Source organism: Drosophila nasuta, chromosome 2L (genome assembly GCF_023558535.2).
Source record: "Drosophila nasuta strain 15112-1781.00 chromosome 2L, ASM2355853v1, whole genome shotgun sequence".
Taxonomy (NCBI): Eukaryota; Metazoa; Arthropoda; class Insecta; order Diptera; family Drosophilidae; genus Drosophila; species Drosophila nasuta.
Window position 1 is genome coordinate 15,162,833 of NC_083455.1, and position 16,407 is coordinate 15,179,239.

Consider the following 16,407-nt stretch of genomic DNA (forward strand, 5'->3'; position numbering starts at 1 on the left):
AATTACACAGCATCTACTTTGCCTTGCTTTTCATTTAAATTAGTTTTTGTATTTAATTTTACATGCAAAACTTACGACTGCCTTCAAGTTAGCATGGACAAACCGCACAAAACTTTTATCAAGACTCGAGTTTGCTAAACAACTTTTGTCTTTGCATAATTTTACACATAGTTATTGTTTTGTTTGTGTCACTTGCAGTACTTAATGATGGCACGTAATTAAGCTTGAAGATTTAATACGCCAACAACAATATGAAGTCTCAATAAACAATAACATATTATTTGCACTTGCAGACGAACTTCTTGTTAAATCGTATGCAAATTAAAGATGCAGATAAGTCGTTAAATCTAAGCTCAAGTTTAATGTTTTCTAGGTGAATGCAAAACAAATTGCTCGAAATTTGCAGCACAACTAAATCATACGTCTTTGGGTTTTATTTATCTATGTGGTTTTGCCGAATCTAACAGCCAGCTGCCGAATTTATGTGCTGCACTTGTTACACATACGACACGTTGAACACGTTCAAGACAAATCGAATTTCTCTCTGCTTGTTTTCTTTCTTGTTTTTCGACGTTGCACAAACATGACCCTTGACATAATTTATGGCCGCACTTTGTGCCATAAAAGAATCGTTGCTAATTCAACTTAAGGTGGCACCATTTATAATTATACCCTATAAACTTTTAACTTTTTTGCCTGTGAATTAGCCCAGTGACATCGTTAGACAACCTGAATTTTCGTTGTAAAAGCAGAATGATGTCGTGACGTCACAAGTTTGATGGACAGCTCAGCTGCAGGGCGATTCAAGATGAAAGCAAAGCAACACTCGCTAAAAAAAACACATCTCCATTAATAAGAACACGGTCTTGTTTGAGTTTTGTCTGCGTAAGCAAGAGAAGCAAACAGAGTAGTGATAATGTGCTATGTAATATTAATAAATAAATTAAATATTTAACTAGTTCTTGTGCTTCATTTTTTTTGAAGTGCTTCTTATCAAAATTCCCTCTCCCATTTAAGCGTGTCTAAATCTAATATAATAACTATTATTTCAGCACATTTGCCAACGCTTTAATACAGATAAACCTAAACCTTTCTTCTCTCTCTCTCATTTTCTTTCCTTTCTTTCTGTGCTGTGTGAAAGGGGCAAGAGTCATAAAAATGTTTATGCTCCTTTTATGAACACACAAGCTGTGGAGCTGTGGAGTATCGCATAGTTATGGAAGCGGACAGCGTCGGACACAACAGCATGGTTTAGTTTCATTGTGTATGTGTGTGTGTGCGCTTTTATTGTGCCCTCGCCGAAGGTCCTTGGAGGACAATTATGTTAATATAGGAGCCAAGCAGGAAACGCAGAACAATATCTGCAGTACCAACAGTAAGCAACACTTTAATAGTCAAATTGCAGCCAATGGAACAGTTAAGAGCGAAGAATTTCCGTAGCTAAGCAGCGAATTTAGGCGCAATTAAAGTGAGTGCCAATAATTGATACAACTCTTACTAAAAGCTGTTGTTGCAGCTGTCATCGCAAATCTACATCAATCAACTGATGCTTTGAGTTACTTTGAAAACTTTTCTAATTAGCATTAAGCATGGAATATGGAACGAGCGATAGAAAGATAGAGTGAAGAGACTTTAGCTTAATAAAAGAAACATTAATAATATGAGCAAAGCTGTTTTTGAATTGAGTAAAGCTTCTTTTGGTGCGTAATGCGAAAAAGAATTTATATACTATATGAATTTAAAGCTATTGCAAATCCTTCTTAAATCTTTTTTATGCGGTCTGTGTGTGGCTTTGCCGTGTGTGTGTGTTTGGTTTGAGTGTGAGTGTGAGTGGAGCGGGATTTAATTAAAATTTATGTTATAATTCCCGATTACGTGGAGTGTCACCAAGTTGCTGAGCTCGTGTCCTGCCACACACGCGATGTGGCTTTTTATCATTTTGTTTTTGTTTTTTTTGAAAAGCGGACATTGAATTCTTGCAGACATCTATCAAATTTAATTCAGCATTCATTCTCCCTCAAGTACTTTAGTTTTTCATTAAATCGAGAAAATATAATTGTGCAACTTATCAATGGTCATCGATGGCACGAAAAACAACCCGAAAAAAATAGAAAAGAAGAGAAGAGAAAAAAAAACAATTAAACTAATTGACAGCAATTTATACGCAGAAATGAGAAAAACGCGACACAAAAGTTTTGTAAAAGAGAAAATTGGCATTGCAAAAGTTTTTACCAAAGAAGAAGAAAAACCACTGAGGGTAAAAGAAATGAAAAGTATGGAGTAAGGAAAGGATGCAGTTGTCGATCCATTTACTTGGCCACTAATGAAACCACAATGGAAGAAGAGAGTTTTGCCAACCAACAGCAAACATGTAACCCCTTAATTGGCGGCTAAAATGCCAAGGCGAACTTTTAATTCGAATGTGAAGTCTCGAAGTCCTTGCAGAGACTTGCCTATCAGCCGGTTGCAGTTAATTACGCGTATGTTGCACTTAGTTTTTGCTACACAAAAAAACAAACACACACTAAAATCATTTAGTACGAGCAAGCGAAACAAAACGGGAACAACATTAATTAAATGCTGCATTTTACAATAAAATTAATTATTGACTAAGCGTATGTGTCGAAGAAATACAAAACTAATTCTTTATCATCTTGACTTTTGACTACCAGACATATTTATACTTCCGCCTTTTCAAGTTCTTTTAATAGTTTACACTAAGTATAGCACTATTTCGTGGGCATCTGTTTGAAAGCGAACTACAAATTTTTCCCATGCATAAACACATAAATATTTACTTACCCGCTCAAATTGTGACGCAGCCGCATATTTACAGTGCATAGTTCATTCAATCTGTGAAAAAAAAGAAAACTACAATTAAAAAATGTAAAAAGGAGTATAAACTCAAGACCTCCCCGACGGGGAATTGAACCCCGGTCTCCCGCGTGACAGGCGGGGATACTAACCACTATACTATCGAGGACTTGAAAACTGCAGCGGCAAAAAGCAAATAAAAGATTTCGTTATGGATTTATGAATTGTGCAATGTATGAGTAGAAACTATAAATAGAATCGTATTGATATGAATATAGAAATACTAAATTGATTCTAGTGAACTCAATTTTGCACTATAAACAGCAGAGTATTTAAATTAAATATCCACATTGATGTATTTACTTTAAATTTAACAAAGATAACAGACGCAAAATAAAACTCCAAGATAATATTTGTGTTAGATTACAATTTGAGTTATTGAGTTTTCTTTTGTATTTATTTTGTTTTTTTCTTATTCACTAAGCACTCACAGTTGAAGTATTTTCACTTGTTACCTTTATTGTTGCATGGTCACGGCCAACAATTGCCTTAGCACAATTACATTTCGACCCGCCGCCAGACAAATTTTATTGACCTTTTATTCTCTTGAGTCAGACAGAAGTGCAGAAGCAGAAGCACACAAAAAAGTTTTTCTTAACAGCTTCTGCTTTACCTTTGAATGGGAAAAGGGAGACGGAGCCAGAAAATAGATTTGGCCAAAATCTTTTGAGTGTTGCGACAGTCGCTGTTATGTTTAAGTAGCCTAATCCTAATCAAATTGTGCTAAAAGGTCCTCGAAGCCGTTTGGGGAATGAAAATTCTTATCAAATATACAAATTGAATTTCAGTGAAAGAGTTGCTCGAGCAGCTGATAAAGTGCTCTTAAAACACTGACTCCAAACGCTCTGCTTTTGTCAGCAAATGCAATTTCGAACAGCGAAGGCTCATTCTCACTTTAAGATATATATTCAGAAGGGAATTTCATTTACTTTTTACGCCAACTATTTATGGAATTATTAATAAGCTAAAAACAGCAGCAAACTCCTTGGCAACAATGAACCAATTATATATTTGGTCTGCCCTTGCGAAGTTTACCTTGACTTTGGCGAAAAGTTGCCTTGTAAAATGCCTGAATGCGTTGCGAGTGAAATTCAAATGCAAATTCAAATTCAAACACGAGTACAACGCGTTCTGAATGAATGCATCGCCAAGTGCGGTTCGTGCAGCCAAAGTGAATGAATGAACAGTTGACTTGATAAACAAGTGCATAAAATGAGAGAAACGCCGCTGAGTGAAAGCCTTTAAAATGTCCTTGGCCCATCATCGTTCATCACTATTGCCACATCCTTGGCAAAGTTTACGCTATGGTTAAATGCAAAAAGTGATGTTGAAAGCGCATGCAATACATAAACATTTAAGGTGAGTAATAAAAAGCAGCTGTCTAATAGCTTCACTTAATATAGTTTATACTTTTCACAAATTCAAAAGAAACTTTTCAAATTTAATTGCCCAGCTGTTGGCGTCTGTTTAATCATTTTCAACAAGCTTCTAACATAATTTCACAGCATATATGTAGATAGTTAGATATTCAATTTGTTTAGTTTACTCTACTCTATTATACAAGTTCAAATAGTTTCACAGCATTCATTAGCATGCAAATTTGAATACTTTTTCATCTATGGGGTCAACGTCTCGTTATCAACATTTTGTGGCATAGAACCACATGCCAAACGTTGTTCAACACTTTGCCAGCGTTATTCTCACAAAATACAAGTTGAGTTTAATTATTGTTCTATTTGTTTAATACTCTTGATGAATTAATAAAAAGCATTGCAAATTAAAGTGGAATATTTTCCACTTAAAGCTACGTATTATTTATCTCTAAGTTGCCGTCAAATAAATTTTTATTTTATGTACTATATATCAAATAAAGTTTCTAATAAACAAATAAACAAATCCTTTAAGTAGCTCTTCATTTCTGCGCATTTCCAACTTTTATTTTAAGCATTCACTTCTGTCACTTGCAAAGCCAAATGCATTCTCTGGTTTCCCACATGTGTGCATACATTCATCTCTTCCTGTTGTTGCCTTCTTATTATTTTCAATCTACACTCTGTCCACAAAAAAAGTGTCGAAAAGTTTGTCTAAGCCCGAATCAGACGACAAATGCACACAAAAAGTATCAACAATCTCTTAACTTTGCAGCGAATTTTCTTCCACTCAAATAGCAACAGAACTTTGACGTACTTCAAATATTTTTTAGAGTATTCAAACCTGACAAAGAAAAGATTTCAAAAGTTGTAATTATACTCTAAATACTAAATCGTATTGTACTTACAAATTATTATAAAACGTTTTATTTATTTATAGACATAAAAAATACATTCATTATTATTATTTCATTATATCCATCTTCAATGACTTGCAAACTGTTCGATACTCTCCATCCAACCCAGAGAAACCATTTTTGAGTCGTATAAGAGAATTGTCGGTTGATTAATCATTTGTAGTTGTGGTCAACTAATAAATATAAATCTCTTAATCAACTCTGACACAAAACAGTTCGCGCTTGCAACTGGAATCAGAAAGTTCAATTTGATATTCGAAATGTGTTTTATAAAGATTTTTCTGCTCGGCTTAGTTTGGAGCATTGTCTCCGCAATCGTCGAACATTGTCCGCATGTTAGCTTTCGCCACATCTACAAAAACGGTGAAAATCGCACAATCTTTGACAACTATTTTCCTTTAACCGCGGTGAATGAATCTTCTACGATGGGACATCTTTGTGTGGATAAAAATGGACTGCCAGTGATGCGTCGTTGCCTTGGCCACAATAAGTGGGAGGATCTTGAGAACATCACCTGTCAATTCGAAATGGAAGCCAACGAGTTGAGTCAACGTTTGAACAAACTAAAACTTGAACTCAATGAGGAATTGCCTGCATTAGATGAAACATATCGCAACAATGTTGTGTACAATACATCGCAACTTCTTGGCAAGGCAAAACACAAAATTCAGCCAGTGGATGTTGTGAATGTCAACAAAATCATCGATGCTGTCACAAAGGAGAAAACAAAACAAAACGATGCTGAGAGCTCTGCGATCATTGGACTCTACGATCAATTGATGGACACGGATAGCACAGTGTTGGAACTTTCGGCTCGACTAAATGCCACCAATAATCTGCTCTACAATTTCGAAGGCTACATGGATAAGTTGGGACCACATTTGCATGATCTTAAGAGCTGTAAGCCACAGAACGCCCTTGTTAACATAACGAATCTGGTTGACATGAGAGTCGCCAAAGGATTGCAGATTTTGGTTAGCCAAAAACTGAGCGTTTTCTATATATTTCCGGATTGTAATCAATACACTGGCATTGCCATCTACGATCGTGCGGCACCGAACCGTTTGAATTGCTTCCATCATTATTACTGGTATCGTTTGCTCTACGCCAATGAAAGTGTTGATTATCTAAAAGCTGAACCTGGTCTGCAGACTGCGACTTTTCTGTCTCACGAACTGTGGCAATCTGTGAAAAGTGCTGGAGCTACGTATCTGATCTTTAAGATTTATGCCAACAATGCGTTCTTCATTGAGAAACTGCCACCAAAAGAAAGATCAAATTTACAGAGCCATGTGCTGTCAATAAGCATACCTCAGGTGTCGAGTGAGTAGAAATAGATATAAGTTTGGACAGTCAGGCGTATACGTAATATAATTTAACTTATGAATTGACATGCTGAATTCGAATTCCAAATGAATGGTACAACTATTACTATGCTAAGTCAATATTGTCGAATATTTCTGATAGTCTGTCCTAGTTTATGCTGAAATACTTAATTACATAATTTTCACACTTTCTTACCTTTTTTCCTTCCCGATCCTTTCAGATGAGCTGCCACATCAATTGGTTTTCCTGCTACGCAGTCTGAAGCAGGCCCAAGTGCTTAAGGAATCTCCTCAGCTGAATTACTATTGTGGCTACTGGGACTACGTTGGCTGGCAGACGAACGGAGTGACGACCAGACAAAACAATGCCTCACAAGACGAAGATGCAATTGTTGTGTGCCACACGAATCACTTGACGCAGTTTGGGCTGCTCGTTGGCAGCAGCTTTAAGCAGTTGCCGGTGCAAGCAGATGCGATGCAACTGCATCATGAATGCGTTCTTGATATGGTGACAGCCGTTGGCTGTGGCCTCTCACTGTTCGGTTTGATGGCCATTTGGCTGACGGCCATGTTGTCCGATAGATGGCGCTCGCAGCATGCGACGAAACTGTTGCTGAATCTAAGTCTGGCGATGACACTGCTTTTTGGCATGTTGCTGCTCGTGTATATCAATGAGTGGGTTTTGCGTTTTGCATTCAATGTGCATCGTGTTGCATGCATCGCCTTGGGTGCCACGCTGCAGTATCTGGTGCTGTTACTGTTCACCTGGATGCTGCTCATTGGCTACTTGCAGTATCGGCGACACGTTACCGTCCTGATGGTGAGATCCGAGCATGTGGTGCTCCGCATGGCCACTATTGCCTGGCTCGTGCCTCTGCTGCCCACTCTCCTGTTGCTCTTCCTCGACCGCAAATCGTATGCACCCATCCTTTATCGGCCCGGGGATATTGCAACCGTGTGTTATCCATCCGGTACAGGTTTAATCTACAGCATTCTGTTGCCCATCGGTTCGGTGTTAATCATTAATAGCTGCGTGCTCTGCCGCATTATCCACAGCGTCTCTCGGCTGCGACATCGCAATAGGCAACTCGTCTGGCAGCAACTGAATCTCTTTATGTTGCTCTTTTCACAGCTCGGCTTGACTTGGATCTTTGGCATTTGCTCGTACTTTCGACTCGGATTGGTTTTCAATTATCTCTTCTGCATTATGGGCACAGTCCAAGGATTCATACTTTTTGTCTACTTCATCTTGCTGGAAACCAACGCACGCAATGTCTGGCTAAAGCTTTTGACTGGCAGACGACAAGTTCAATCGACCACTTAAATTTGGAATTTAATTTAATATTGTTCAGTTCTGTAAATAAACAAATAAAGACAAAAATGTATTTATAGATAAAAATGAAGACAAATTTAAGCCCCAACTTAATCTACATACTTATCCGCAGCCAAATGTAAAATTATGTATAGCACTTTTCTATGTATGCACGAAGGAACAAATAAAAGTTTTTGTGTAAACAAAACCGGAATAAAATTAATATCCATGAAGCAGAAAAATGGCAAACTTCATTTTAGCAGTCTGGTCAAGAGAAGAAAAAGTTTAGTTAGCGGCAGTTTGGGATTACGAAAACACAGGGCAATAATCCGATTTTAATTGTGGTTGAGAAATGTCTTGAAGTGGGTTATAAAATAATGGTATTCTAAAAAAAAAACAAATTTGTTATGTATTTTTAATATTACATAAATTACTACATTTATTTTTATCATTTAAATTCATTCAAATGGGAATTCTTTCTCATAAGTAGCGAAAATTACAATTTAAATATTTTAGCTAATTTCTAAACCCAAAATCTATCTTTAGCCAAGTTTTTATAAAAGGTTGTTGCACACATTATTAAATTTTCGTTGTGTTGGCAATGTGCTTGTTTAAAATGAACGAAACGCGTTTAGTCAAGACAGCAACTACAAAAGCAATTTAGTTCATGCAATATATAGACAGATGGCGCCATGGCAATTGGCGTCCACATAGTGAGGTGAATAAGTTTGGAATGTAAGAATGCGCCATCTATGGTGTAGTCTCTTTGAGTTGTGTTTTTACACAGATGGCGCTGTATTGTAGTTAGGCGATTTGGTCGCTAAGATTTGTGGTAATTATTCATAATGTATATTAATGTTAATAATAACAAACATATGTACATATGTAATTTTTTCATCATGTTTTGTTTTATTATGAAGACTAAGAAAAGTACGAGTATATTATGCGTGTAAAAATTCGATTTGAATTACAAAATATCGTAGAGAACCATCGGATGTGTGGTGGCTGACTGACATCTATTTGGTTTGGGATTACAGATTCCAGCTGCAGCTGGTTATGGTTTATGGTTAATGGAGGCAATAGGCCACCAGCACGGTCACCAGGGCAGACAGTGCGCTCCACTGGGATACTGACTTGACACCGCTGTGGGCATCATGCAGTCCCGACTCCACCGACAGACGAGCCGACGTCTGACCAGGCATGCGCATGATATCTGGTTGCGAACTTGGCTTGAAGGGAGCCAACGGCACATGTCCCTCGGGCACTACGGGTTGCAACGGAGCCAGGGGCGTGCCGTCAACAGATGCTACGGGTGCAACTGGAGCACCTGGAGCAACTGGAGCAGCTGGTGTTGTGGCATTGAGGGGCACTTCTGGGGGGAGGTGCTGGATAGCAGACTATCTTCTCGACTTCAATGGTCTTGTTGGAATCCTTGGGATCAGGTTCGGGCAAAAGCATTGGCACACAGATAATAGGTCCAGTGGGTGCAGCTGCAGCATTGGGATCAGCAGCAGCTGGAGCAGCATTGACGCCAGCTGGAGAAACTGCAGCGCTCTCAAGAGGTGCGAGTGGGGCCAGAGGTGTACCACCGACAGTGGGAGCAGCACCTGGAGCTGGAGCAGCGCCTGGAGCAGGAGCAGCGCCTGGAGCTGGAGCAGCACCTGGAGCGGGAGCCGCACCTGGAGCAGGAGCAACACCTGGAGCCGGAGCAGCAGCTGGATAAACAGGTGCAGCTGGAGCTGGAGCCGGAGCGGGAGGAGCTTGTTGAGGACTGCCTGCGTTGATGATGGTTGTGCCAGATCCAGCATCCGTTGTGGTCACTGACCCAGGTGGTCCATTGTTGATAATGATGATCTTGTCATCGCCACCGCCGTTGTTGCTGCTACCTCCATAGTTGCCGCCCCCATAGCCGCCGCCTCCGTAACCACCGGATGGCACATGTTCCACAACGCGTGTGTTGGTGGGCGTAAGGGCGTGTCCAAGAATGGCACCACCAATAGCGCCAGCAATGAGACCAGTGCCTAAAGCAAACAATCAATTATAACCTGTACTTTAAACCAACTTCTGGTGTTGTCTTTACTCACCCAAACCGGGTCCAGATGATGACTTTGGTGGCTGCGCATAGTAGGTAGCTCCCTGGGGAATGGCAGCGCCAGCTGGCAAGAAGGTGGCACCGGCGGGTAGAGCGTGCACCGGCTGCTGGGGATAATAGGCGGGAGCGTGGGGCACTTGGCCGGCACTGGGATAGTAGGTGGCGCCAGCTGGCGGTGCACTATGGTAGGTGGCGCCAGCGGGCACCGAGCTGTGATAGGTGGCGCCTGCGGGGACCGAGCTGTGATAGGTGGCGCCAGCTGGCGGTGCGCTATGGAAGGTGGCGCCGGCGGGCAGATGTCCAGGCTGATATAAAGTGGCGCCAGGAGGCAACTGGCCGGGATTGTGATACGTGGCACCGGGATAGCCCGACTGGACACCTTGCGTATGCGTCGCCGTGATGGGAGAGTGTTGATAGCTTGTTGTGTTGGTGCGTGACCTGTAGCCGCCAGAGGGCGTGTAGTGATGACCTGAACCGTAACTGGAACTGGAGCTCGAGGAGCTGGCGACTGGACGTGCATTGGTGTTGGTAGCAGCCGAGTAGCTTGGTGGTGGTGCGTTTGCCTTGTAGCTGGGATTGTAGGCTGGCGGCGGTTCGTGGACGTTGGTGCGTGCTCCGCCCGCTGGATTGCTGGCCGAGTAAGCTGGCGGCGGGCCTTGAGCCTTAGGCACATTCCAGCCGGGAGCAGGCGGTGCGGATGCCACGGGCGCCACGGACTTTGGTTGCGAGTGTGTGTCGCCATAGCTGAGACGTGTGTTATCCAAATGTCCACTTTGCCCTTGGTACTTGGGTGAACTGTAGGACGTAGCAGGTACCGAGTGCGATACATGCGAAGTGGATGGCGCCGAGTGGCTCACATGCGACGTCGATGGCGCCGAGTAGGAGGTGTGGACGGGCGCCGAGTAGGAGGTGTGGGCGGGCGAAGAGTGGTGAGAGTAGCTCGAGGATGAGGACGAGGAGGAGCGTCGTGGCGTGTAGCTGCTGTGGCTGCTGGAGCTGGAGCGACTCTTGCTGCCGCCGCCGAACCAACGCTTGGCCTGGACATCCTCGCTGGCCAGCAGGATGAGAAGCAGCGAGAGGAGGAGCACGTGGCTCAGTCGCCTCACGGTGTGCGACATGCTGCAACAAATGAATAACACAAACACTCTGTTCACTTAGTTCTCTTGATGATGATTTGTGCAAATCTTGTCAAGCTGTATGCGATAGCGATAACGATTAACGACGATGCGGTTGTCGATTGCTGTGGATGCTGTACAAATTGCTTGTGGCGTGGTTGGCTCGACTTGAAGTGAGGAACTGAGCTGCTCTCGCCAGGTTGCAGCACTTAAATAACCCAGATGCTTATCACTCGATTAACGCGCGACTCTCAACAGACAAAAAAAAAACCCGCGAATGAACACATACACACACACACACACACTTGCAGTGTATGTTAGCGATAGCGATAAGAAATATAGTGATGAGCATTTAAACAGCATATTAAATAATGCCTTGGAGGAGAGAGTGCGAATAAACTAAGGATAGCCAAAGGTTAAGATGATTAATTTGCGACACAAGCAAACAAACAAATTATTCCCCATTGAATATTCAGAATGAGTTAATATCGATAAGTCATCTATGGATAGCAGTTTAAATGTGATGCAATAGATACAAATATATCAAATTTGGTCTGTTTTAGAGCGCAAAATAAAAGATTATTCCATCAAACATATGTTTCAACCATTTCTTAAAGAAGTTTTCTTATAAATAAGAAAAATATATTATATTAACGTCAACGGCAATATTTTACGATACATTTTATCGATTAATAGGAATGGTAATTATTAGAAATGGGTCGAATTCATATCTTTAAAGCGCTTGTTTTAAATTTTTAATAAGGAGATTCTAATATATAGAATTTTGCAATAATCGAAAATGCTTTTATAAATATGTATTAAATTACTTTGGTTGAAAACCCGACACTGGACCGGAAATTGATAACAGGTCACATTGATAGATGAACACTACAGCAGAGTTAGCGGAGATTATAATATTTTATATACATGACTCATGTGAATCAATTTTAAAACAATTATTAAGTATTTTTCATGCTTCAGTTATCTTCAACCAAGTGTAACTATTTCTAAGATTTCCTTGATCCTTTCTCGATATTATATATACTATTATAATAATATTTCTTGTATTTAAAGTTGGTAATTTGCATCTTATATTTATTATTATAAATAGCCTTTTGTAATTTGCATTTAAATTTGCCATCGCTAATCCAAATCCTAAACCAAAAACACAAGTTGCCCATTGCGATCTCTCTCAGTGTCATTCTTAATTTGAGTGCGTGGGACAGAAGTGGGGATTGCTGAGAGGGGGTTGAAGAGAAGAGCACTTTAATTTGTTGTTTGCATAAACAATTGATTCAATTTGTGCTAATAATACTCGGAACACTCACAGAGCCAGAGTCAGAGCTTGAGCCTGAGCCACTTGTGAGTGTGCAGCAAACACATTGTTGACAATTCCCAAAAGCTGACTACAAAACTCTCCCACACTCACTCACTCACACACACACATACTACACTCACTCACACATACTAATACACTTTAGAACTCTTTCTAGCGTACTAGAAAATGCGACATGAATTCTGCGCTGCGCTGCGTTAAAAGTTTTTGCGAGCTCTTCTAATTGATTTACCATATATCTATTTGCGTCATAAACTCGCAGCTAGCCCTGTGCCTCCCCCCGTCACACCCTCCCCCCTCTGGCCATGTGCCACGCCCCTTCAGTGCTGACGCAATGTCACGCCCTGTCCGCCCCGGTCTGCCACTTTTGGTGTCTGCGTGCCCCATTTTGGGGCGCGTTAGCCGTGATGATAATTAACTTGACGATTTGCTCGGCTTGTCGCGTGGCCACACTTCATTGCTTCTTCTATTATTGCGAGAGGACTTTTGCCATGGCAGTGTATACTATACACATTATATATATATATATATAGACTAGCAAATAGACACACACACCCAGACATTAAGAATTAACGATGGGAGGTTAAGAAATCGTTTTGATGGCGGGGTGGCAGATCAGAAGGTCAAGTTTTTAGTCAGCCAAGGTGAACGGAAACTGTTCCAGACTTTTGATATTTAAGCTGGAAAAGAATTTCAAAGTTGAACTAATTGTCAACATTTCTTATTTCCCGCCTCGTTGCTGGGAAATCCAATGACTCGACTCGATTCAGACTTGGGTCAGACATACAATATATTAATTATTTTAATACACGCATACTTAGAACAATTGCGACCAAAAAGTCGTGACGTAAATTCGAGCAAGAAAAACGTCACAGAAAATAATCAATGGACTTTCATCATTCACGCAGAGTAAGAGAGCAGCTACGTCAACGTGCTTTCAAATTAATCTACATTCATATTGACACGAAAGTCTTTTAATCAGAAATGGGGCTGCCAACTCATTTTAAGAGTAAGGAATTTCAAGAAAAAAACACTTGCGTCTCAGATATTGACAGACCTTAAATAATGAGTGCTTTTTTATCTGTACGATATCATATTCGAAGTATTCTGTCAAGATCAACTCTATATATTATAATAGTTAGTATATTAACCTAAACCGAATACGGAATTCCTGGAATTGATTGAGAGAATTTCTACATACATAGAAATAATTATAATAGAAATATAGAATGCTATAAATTACCACAAACTGTGGTTATAATTCCCATTCACATCTCGGCACATGTTTGAATGTAAATTTAATCTGATGAATACACGAATGAATTCGTTTTGCAGTCTGAATACTGCTTTTGTTTACAATTATTGCATGCAACACAAAAACAGGTTGCATTTCTGAGTCATCACAAAGTGAGAAGCTGAAACTCGTGACGTCATGAGTTTGTCTCATAATTATCTGTTGTTGAATTACAGCAATTTCTTGGAAAACACAAATTATTTGTTTTATTTTGTTTTTTGCAAACTGTTATTGATCGAACACTCAGATTTCGATCGCTAAACAGAATACAAAATACAATTACGTCTTTAGCTTATTCTTATCACTCAGTCGGGTTCATATGGTGTCAAGAGTGAGCATAGATAGTTGATAAGACTGACTGTAGATGACCATGTGGCTGTATACTATTTAAAAGCGAGCTTCATCTGCGGCAGCCACAGTCTGACTTAGTTAAACGCGACGCGCAGTCGGCCTTCTCTTTTTGTGGCAGTGGGTGAAAATTGCCATGAACGGGGAAGTTGTTTGGTTAATATAATAGACCGGTTTCCCTTCCAGGTAACACACACACACACAGTCACTAATGTGCTACGTAAGTTGTGTCGTTAAAAAGCGATTCGAAATTTTGCCAAAGCGCGCATTGTGGGAGAGCTCTTGAAAAATCTATTTATGGTTAACTGTTGAGTCAGTTAAAACTGTGATGTAATTAATCGAAAAAACAATTAACGAAATGGTGGCGAGATGGAAAGATGTCTCACGATCAAAGTTGAGATAACTAGATATATCAAAATTCATATAACAAAACATAAACAAATTCAAGTTACTCTTTTGAGGTCAATAACCACTTAAGCACAATAGAATTTCGGCAATAGACAAATTAGTATTTGTATTAATTCCATTAAGTTCCCATTCTATTCTCTCTGATAGTTTCTTGGTCTATTTTCAAAGTTTTACTGCCCCAAATTCCCCTACACACGTGTGGCATTGCACCTATATCGAGGGGAGACAGATACAATATGTAAATAAATGTGGAACGTCTAAATTTAAACAAACTTGTTGACTGCAGAATGAGTAATAAAAAAATAAATAAAGCGGGAATGAATTCTAGAATGGAACTTGTTTGTGTTCACACAAATATTATTACGAGTATGAGGGGCAATCGAAAAACGCAAAAAGGTAAATAGGTAAATAAATATTGTGCCAGCTGCTTGCTCTTGATGAAATTGCTGTGACGATTCTTCATGCATTGCAATTGAAATTATAGATTTGTATTTATATTGATGTAAATCATTTAGATATTGTTTTAAAACAGTTGGAGAGTCAATGACTTCAATATTCTACAAATGCAAACAAAGTACATTTAAATTCGGAATAATTTTGAATCGATTCCTGGATGATCTCAATCCCGTGACTGACAAGACAGCTGAAATATTCAACCGGTTCTGCATTGCAAATGCGAATATTTGGAATGATTCGAAGAAAGTACTATATACAATACTATATTCGCATTAGTATAAACAGTTTACATTATACCTAAGAGCATATGGATGTACTCAAAATATATCATCAAAAAAAATAATAGCAAACACAAATCATTAAAAATATTTTCAAAAATTGAATTAGAGAATTCGAATTGCGTTGGGTTTCTATATATCTAATTGGCGAGACATGTGTATTGTGAAGACAACAAACATATAAATATATAGATGTATATATGAACAGTCAAACACATAATGAAGTACAGTGAAACCTTTTTAGAACAACAATATAAACTTTATGCAAAATCAACCTATTCAAAACTGTTAAAACACAACAAAATAAACTATATGCAACCACAAAACTTCCTTAAATATAGCAAAATTGCGAAAATTGTTTTAAAAATTATAAATTTGCAGCGGAAATTTATTTTCTTAGGTGTTCACTGTATTTTATTGTTTGACCTTGCGTTCCTACAAATTTGCAAAGTCGCAAAAAAAACAAAGAACGTTTGCGCTTCAATTGAGTGGGGAATTGATGAGGCGACAAGCGTCGATTGATCGGGAGCTAAATACATTATGTACGACACAATATATATATGAATAAAAAACCGGTCTACAGTCACAGACGCAATTGCAAGTGTACACAAATATTTGCAATAAACACAAAGTTGTAAAAGATTATAATACTTATTATTGTTGGGTGTATTTACTTGATTTTGCTGTGCAGTTTATTGCTGTATTTAATTTTCGCTGTCGCGTGCGGTTTTAGTTCGTGTTTAGTTCCGTTCAAAGTTTCTCAAACAACTGAAATGCGCTTGAAAATTTAGTTTCTTTTGTTGTGTGCTGAGAGGCGACGCTTTGCGAGGCGTCGTGACGCGTTCCGCCGCGAGTGTAAAAAGAGTAACGGACCAAAGCAGCGACCGCAACTTGTTGGTGCTGCTACTTGTTGTTATTGTCGTTGATGTTGCTGTATTCGTCATCTCTGCTCGCATCAACGTGAGCGTCGCAGTCGACTGCGGCTCTCTCTCACTCTCTTTCCAATAAACATGGGGCACATAAATGTCAGCATGTGTGAGTGTGTGTGTTGTGTTGGCATTTGATGTCTCATGGGAGTTGTTTTGCTCCAACGCTTTTATTTAATTTTCATTTTATTGTTTGTCTTGCCGAGCCAAGCCGAGCGGGGGAATTTAGCTCTGAGGTGTGTTGTTGCTCTGGATTAGTTATGATATCATTTACGCATCATGGATTGGCAAACATGTGTGGGTTGTACGCATAAGCTTATGAATATCAACATGTGCAATATCATAAATATCGCATG

The 16,407-nt window shown here is 39.6% G+C and overlaps 2 protein-coding genes and 1 non-coding gene across 3 annotated transcripts; 1 reads left to right on the plus strand and 2 right to left on the minus strand.

Annotated features, from left to right (window-relative positions):
• Nucleotides 1-2,911: 2,911 nt before the first annotated feature.
• Nucleotides 2,912-2,983, minus strand: Trnad-guc (transfer RNA aspartic acid (anticodon GUC)). The gene has a single exon. It is a non-coding gene; the product is annotated as a tRNA-Asp (tRNA).
• A 2,603-nt stretch (nucleotides 2,984-5,586) lies between these two features.
• LOC132786842 (adhesion G-protein coupled receptor G2-like) lies at nucleotides 5,587-7,810 on the plus strand. The gene is made up of 2 exons (XM_060793546.1): nucleotides 5,587-6,484; nucleotides 6,708-7,810. Exons 1-2 carry the CDS (start codon nucleotides 5,587-5,589, stop codon nucleotides 7,808-7,810), a joined length of 2,001 nt encoding a protein of 666 aa, XP_060649529.1.
• An 874-nt stretch (nucleotides 7,811-8,684) lies between these two features.
• On the minus strand, nucleotides 8,685-15,955 carry LOC132789164 (mucin-1). The gene is given in 4 exon segments (XM_060796963.1): nucleotides 8,685-9,141; nucleotides 9,143-9,819; nucleotides 9,883-11,009; nucleotides 15,800-15,955. Coding segments are annotated over 3 exon segments (2,079 nt in total). The 5' UTR covers nucleotide 11,009; nucleotides 15,800-15,955; the 3' UTR covers nucleotides 8,685-8,865.
• Nucleotides 15,956-16,407: the final 452 nt, after the last annotated feature.

What these genes read in the sequence shown, in the direction of transcription:
- LOC132786842 (XM_060793546.1), top strand. Translation starts at nt 5,587, where the DNA reads ATGGGACATCTTTGTGTGGATAAAAATGGACTGCCAGTGATGCGTCGT. An exon ending in AAGCATACCTCAGGTGTCGA is followed by an intron (nt 6,485 to 6,707) that starts GTGAGTAGAAAT and finishes CGATCCTTTCAG; the next exon opens with ATGAGCTGCCACATCAATTG.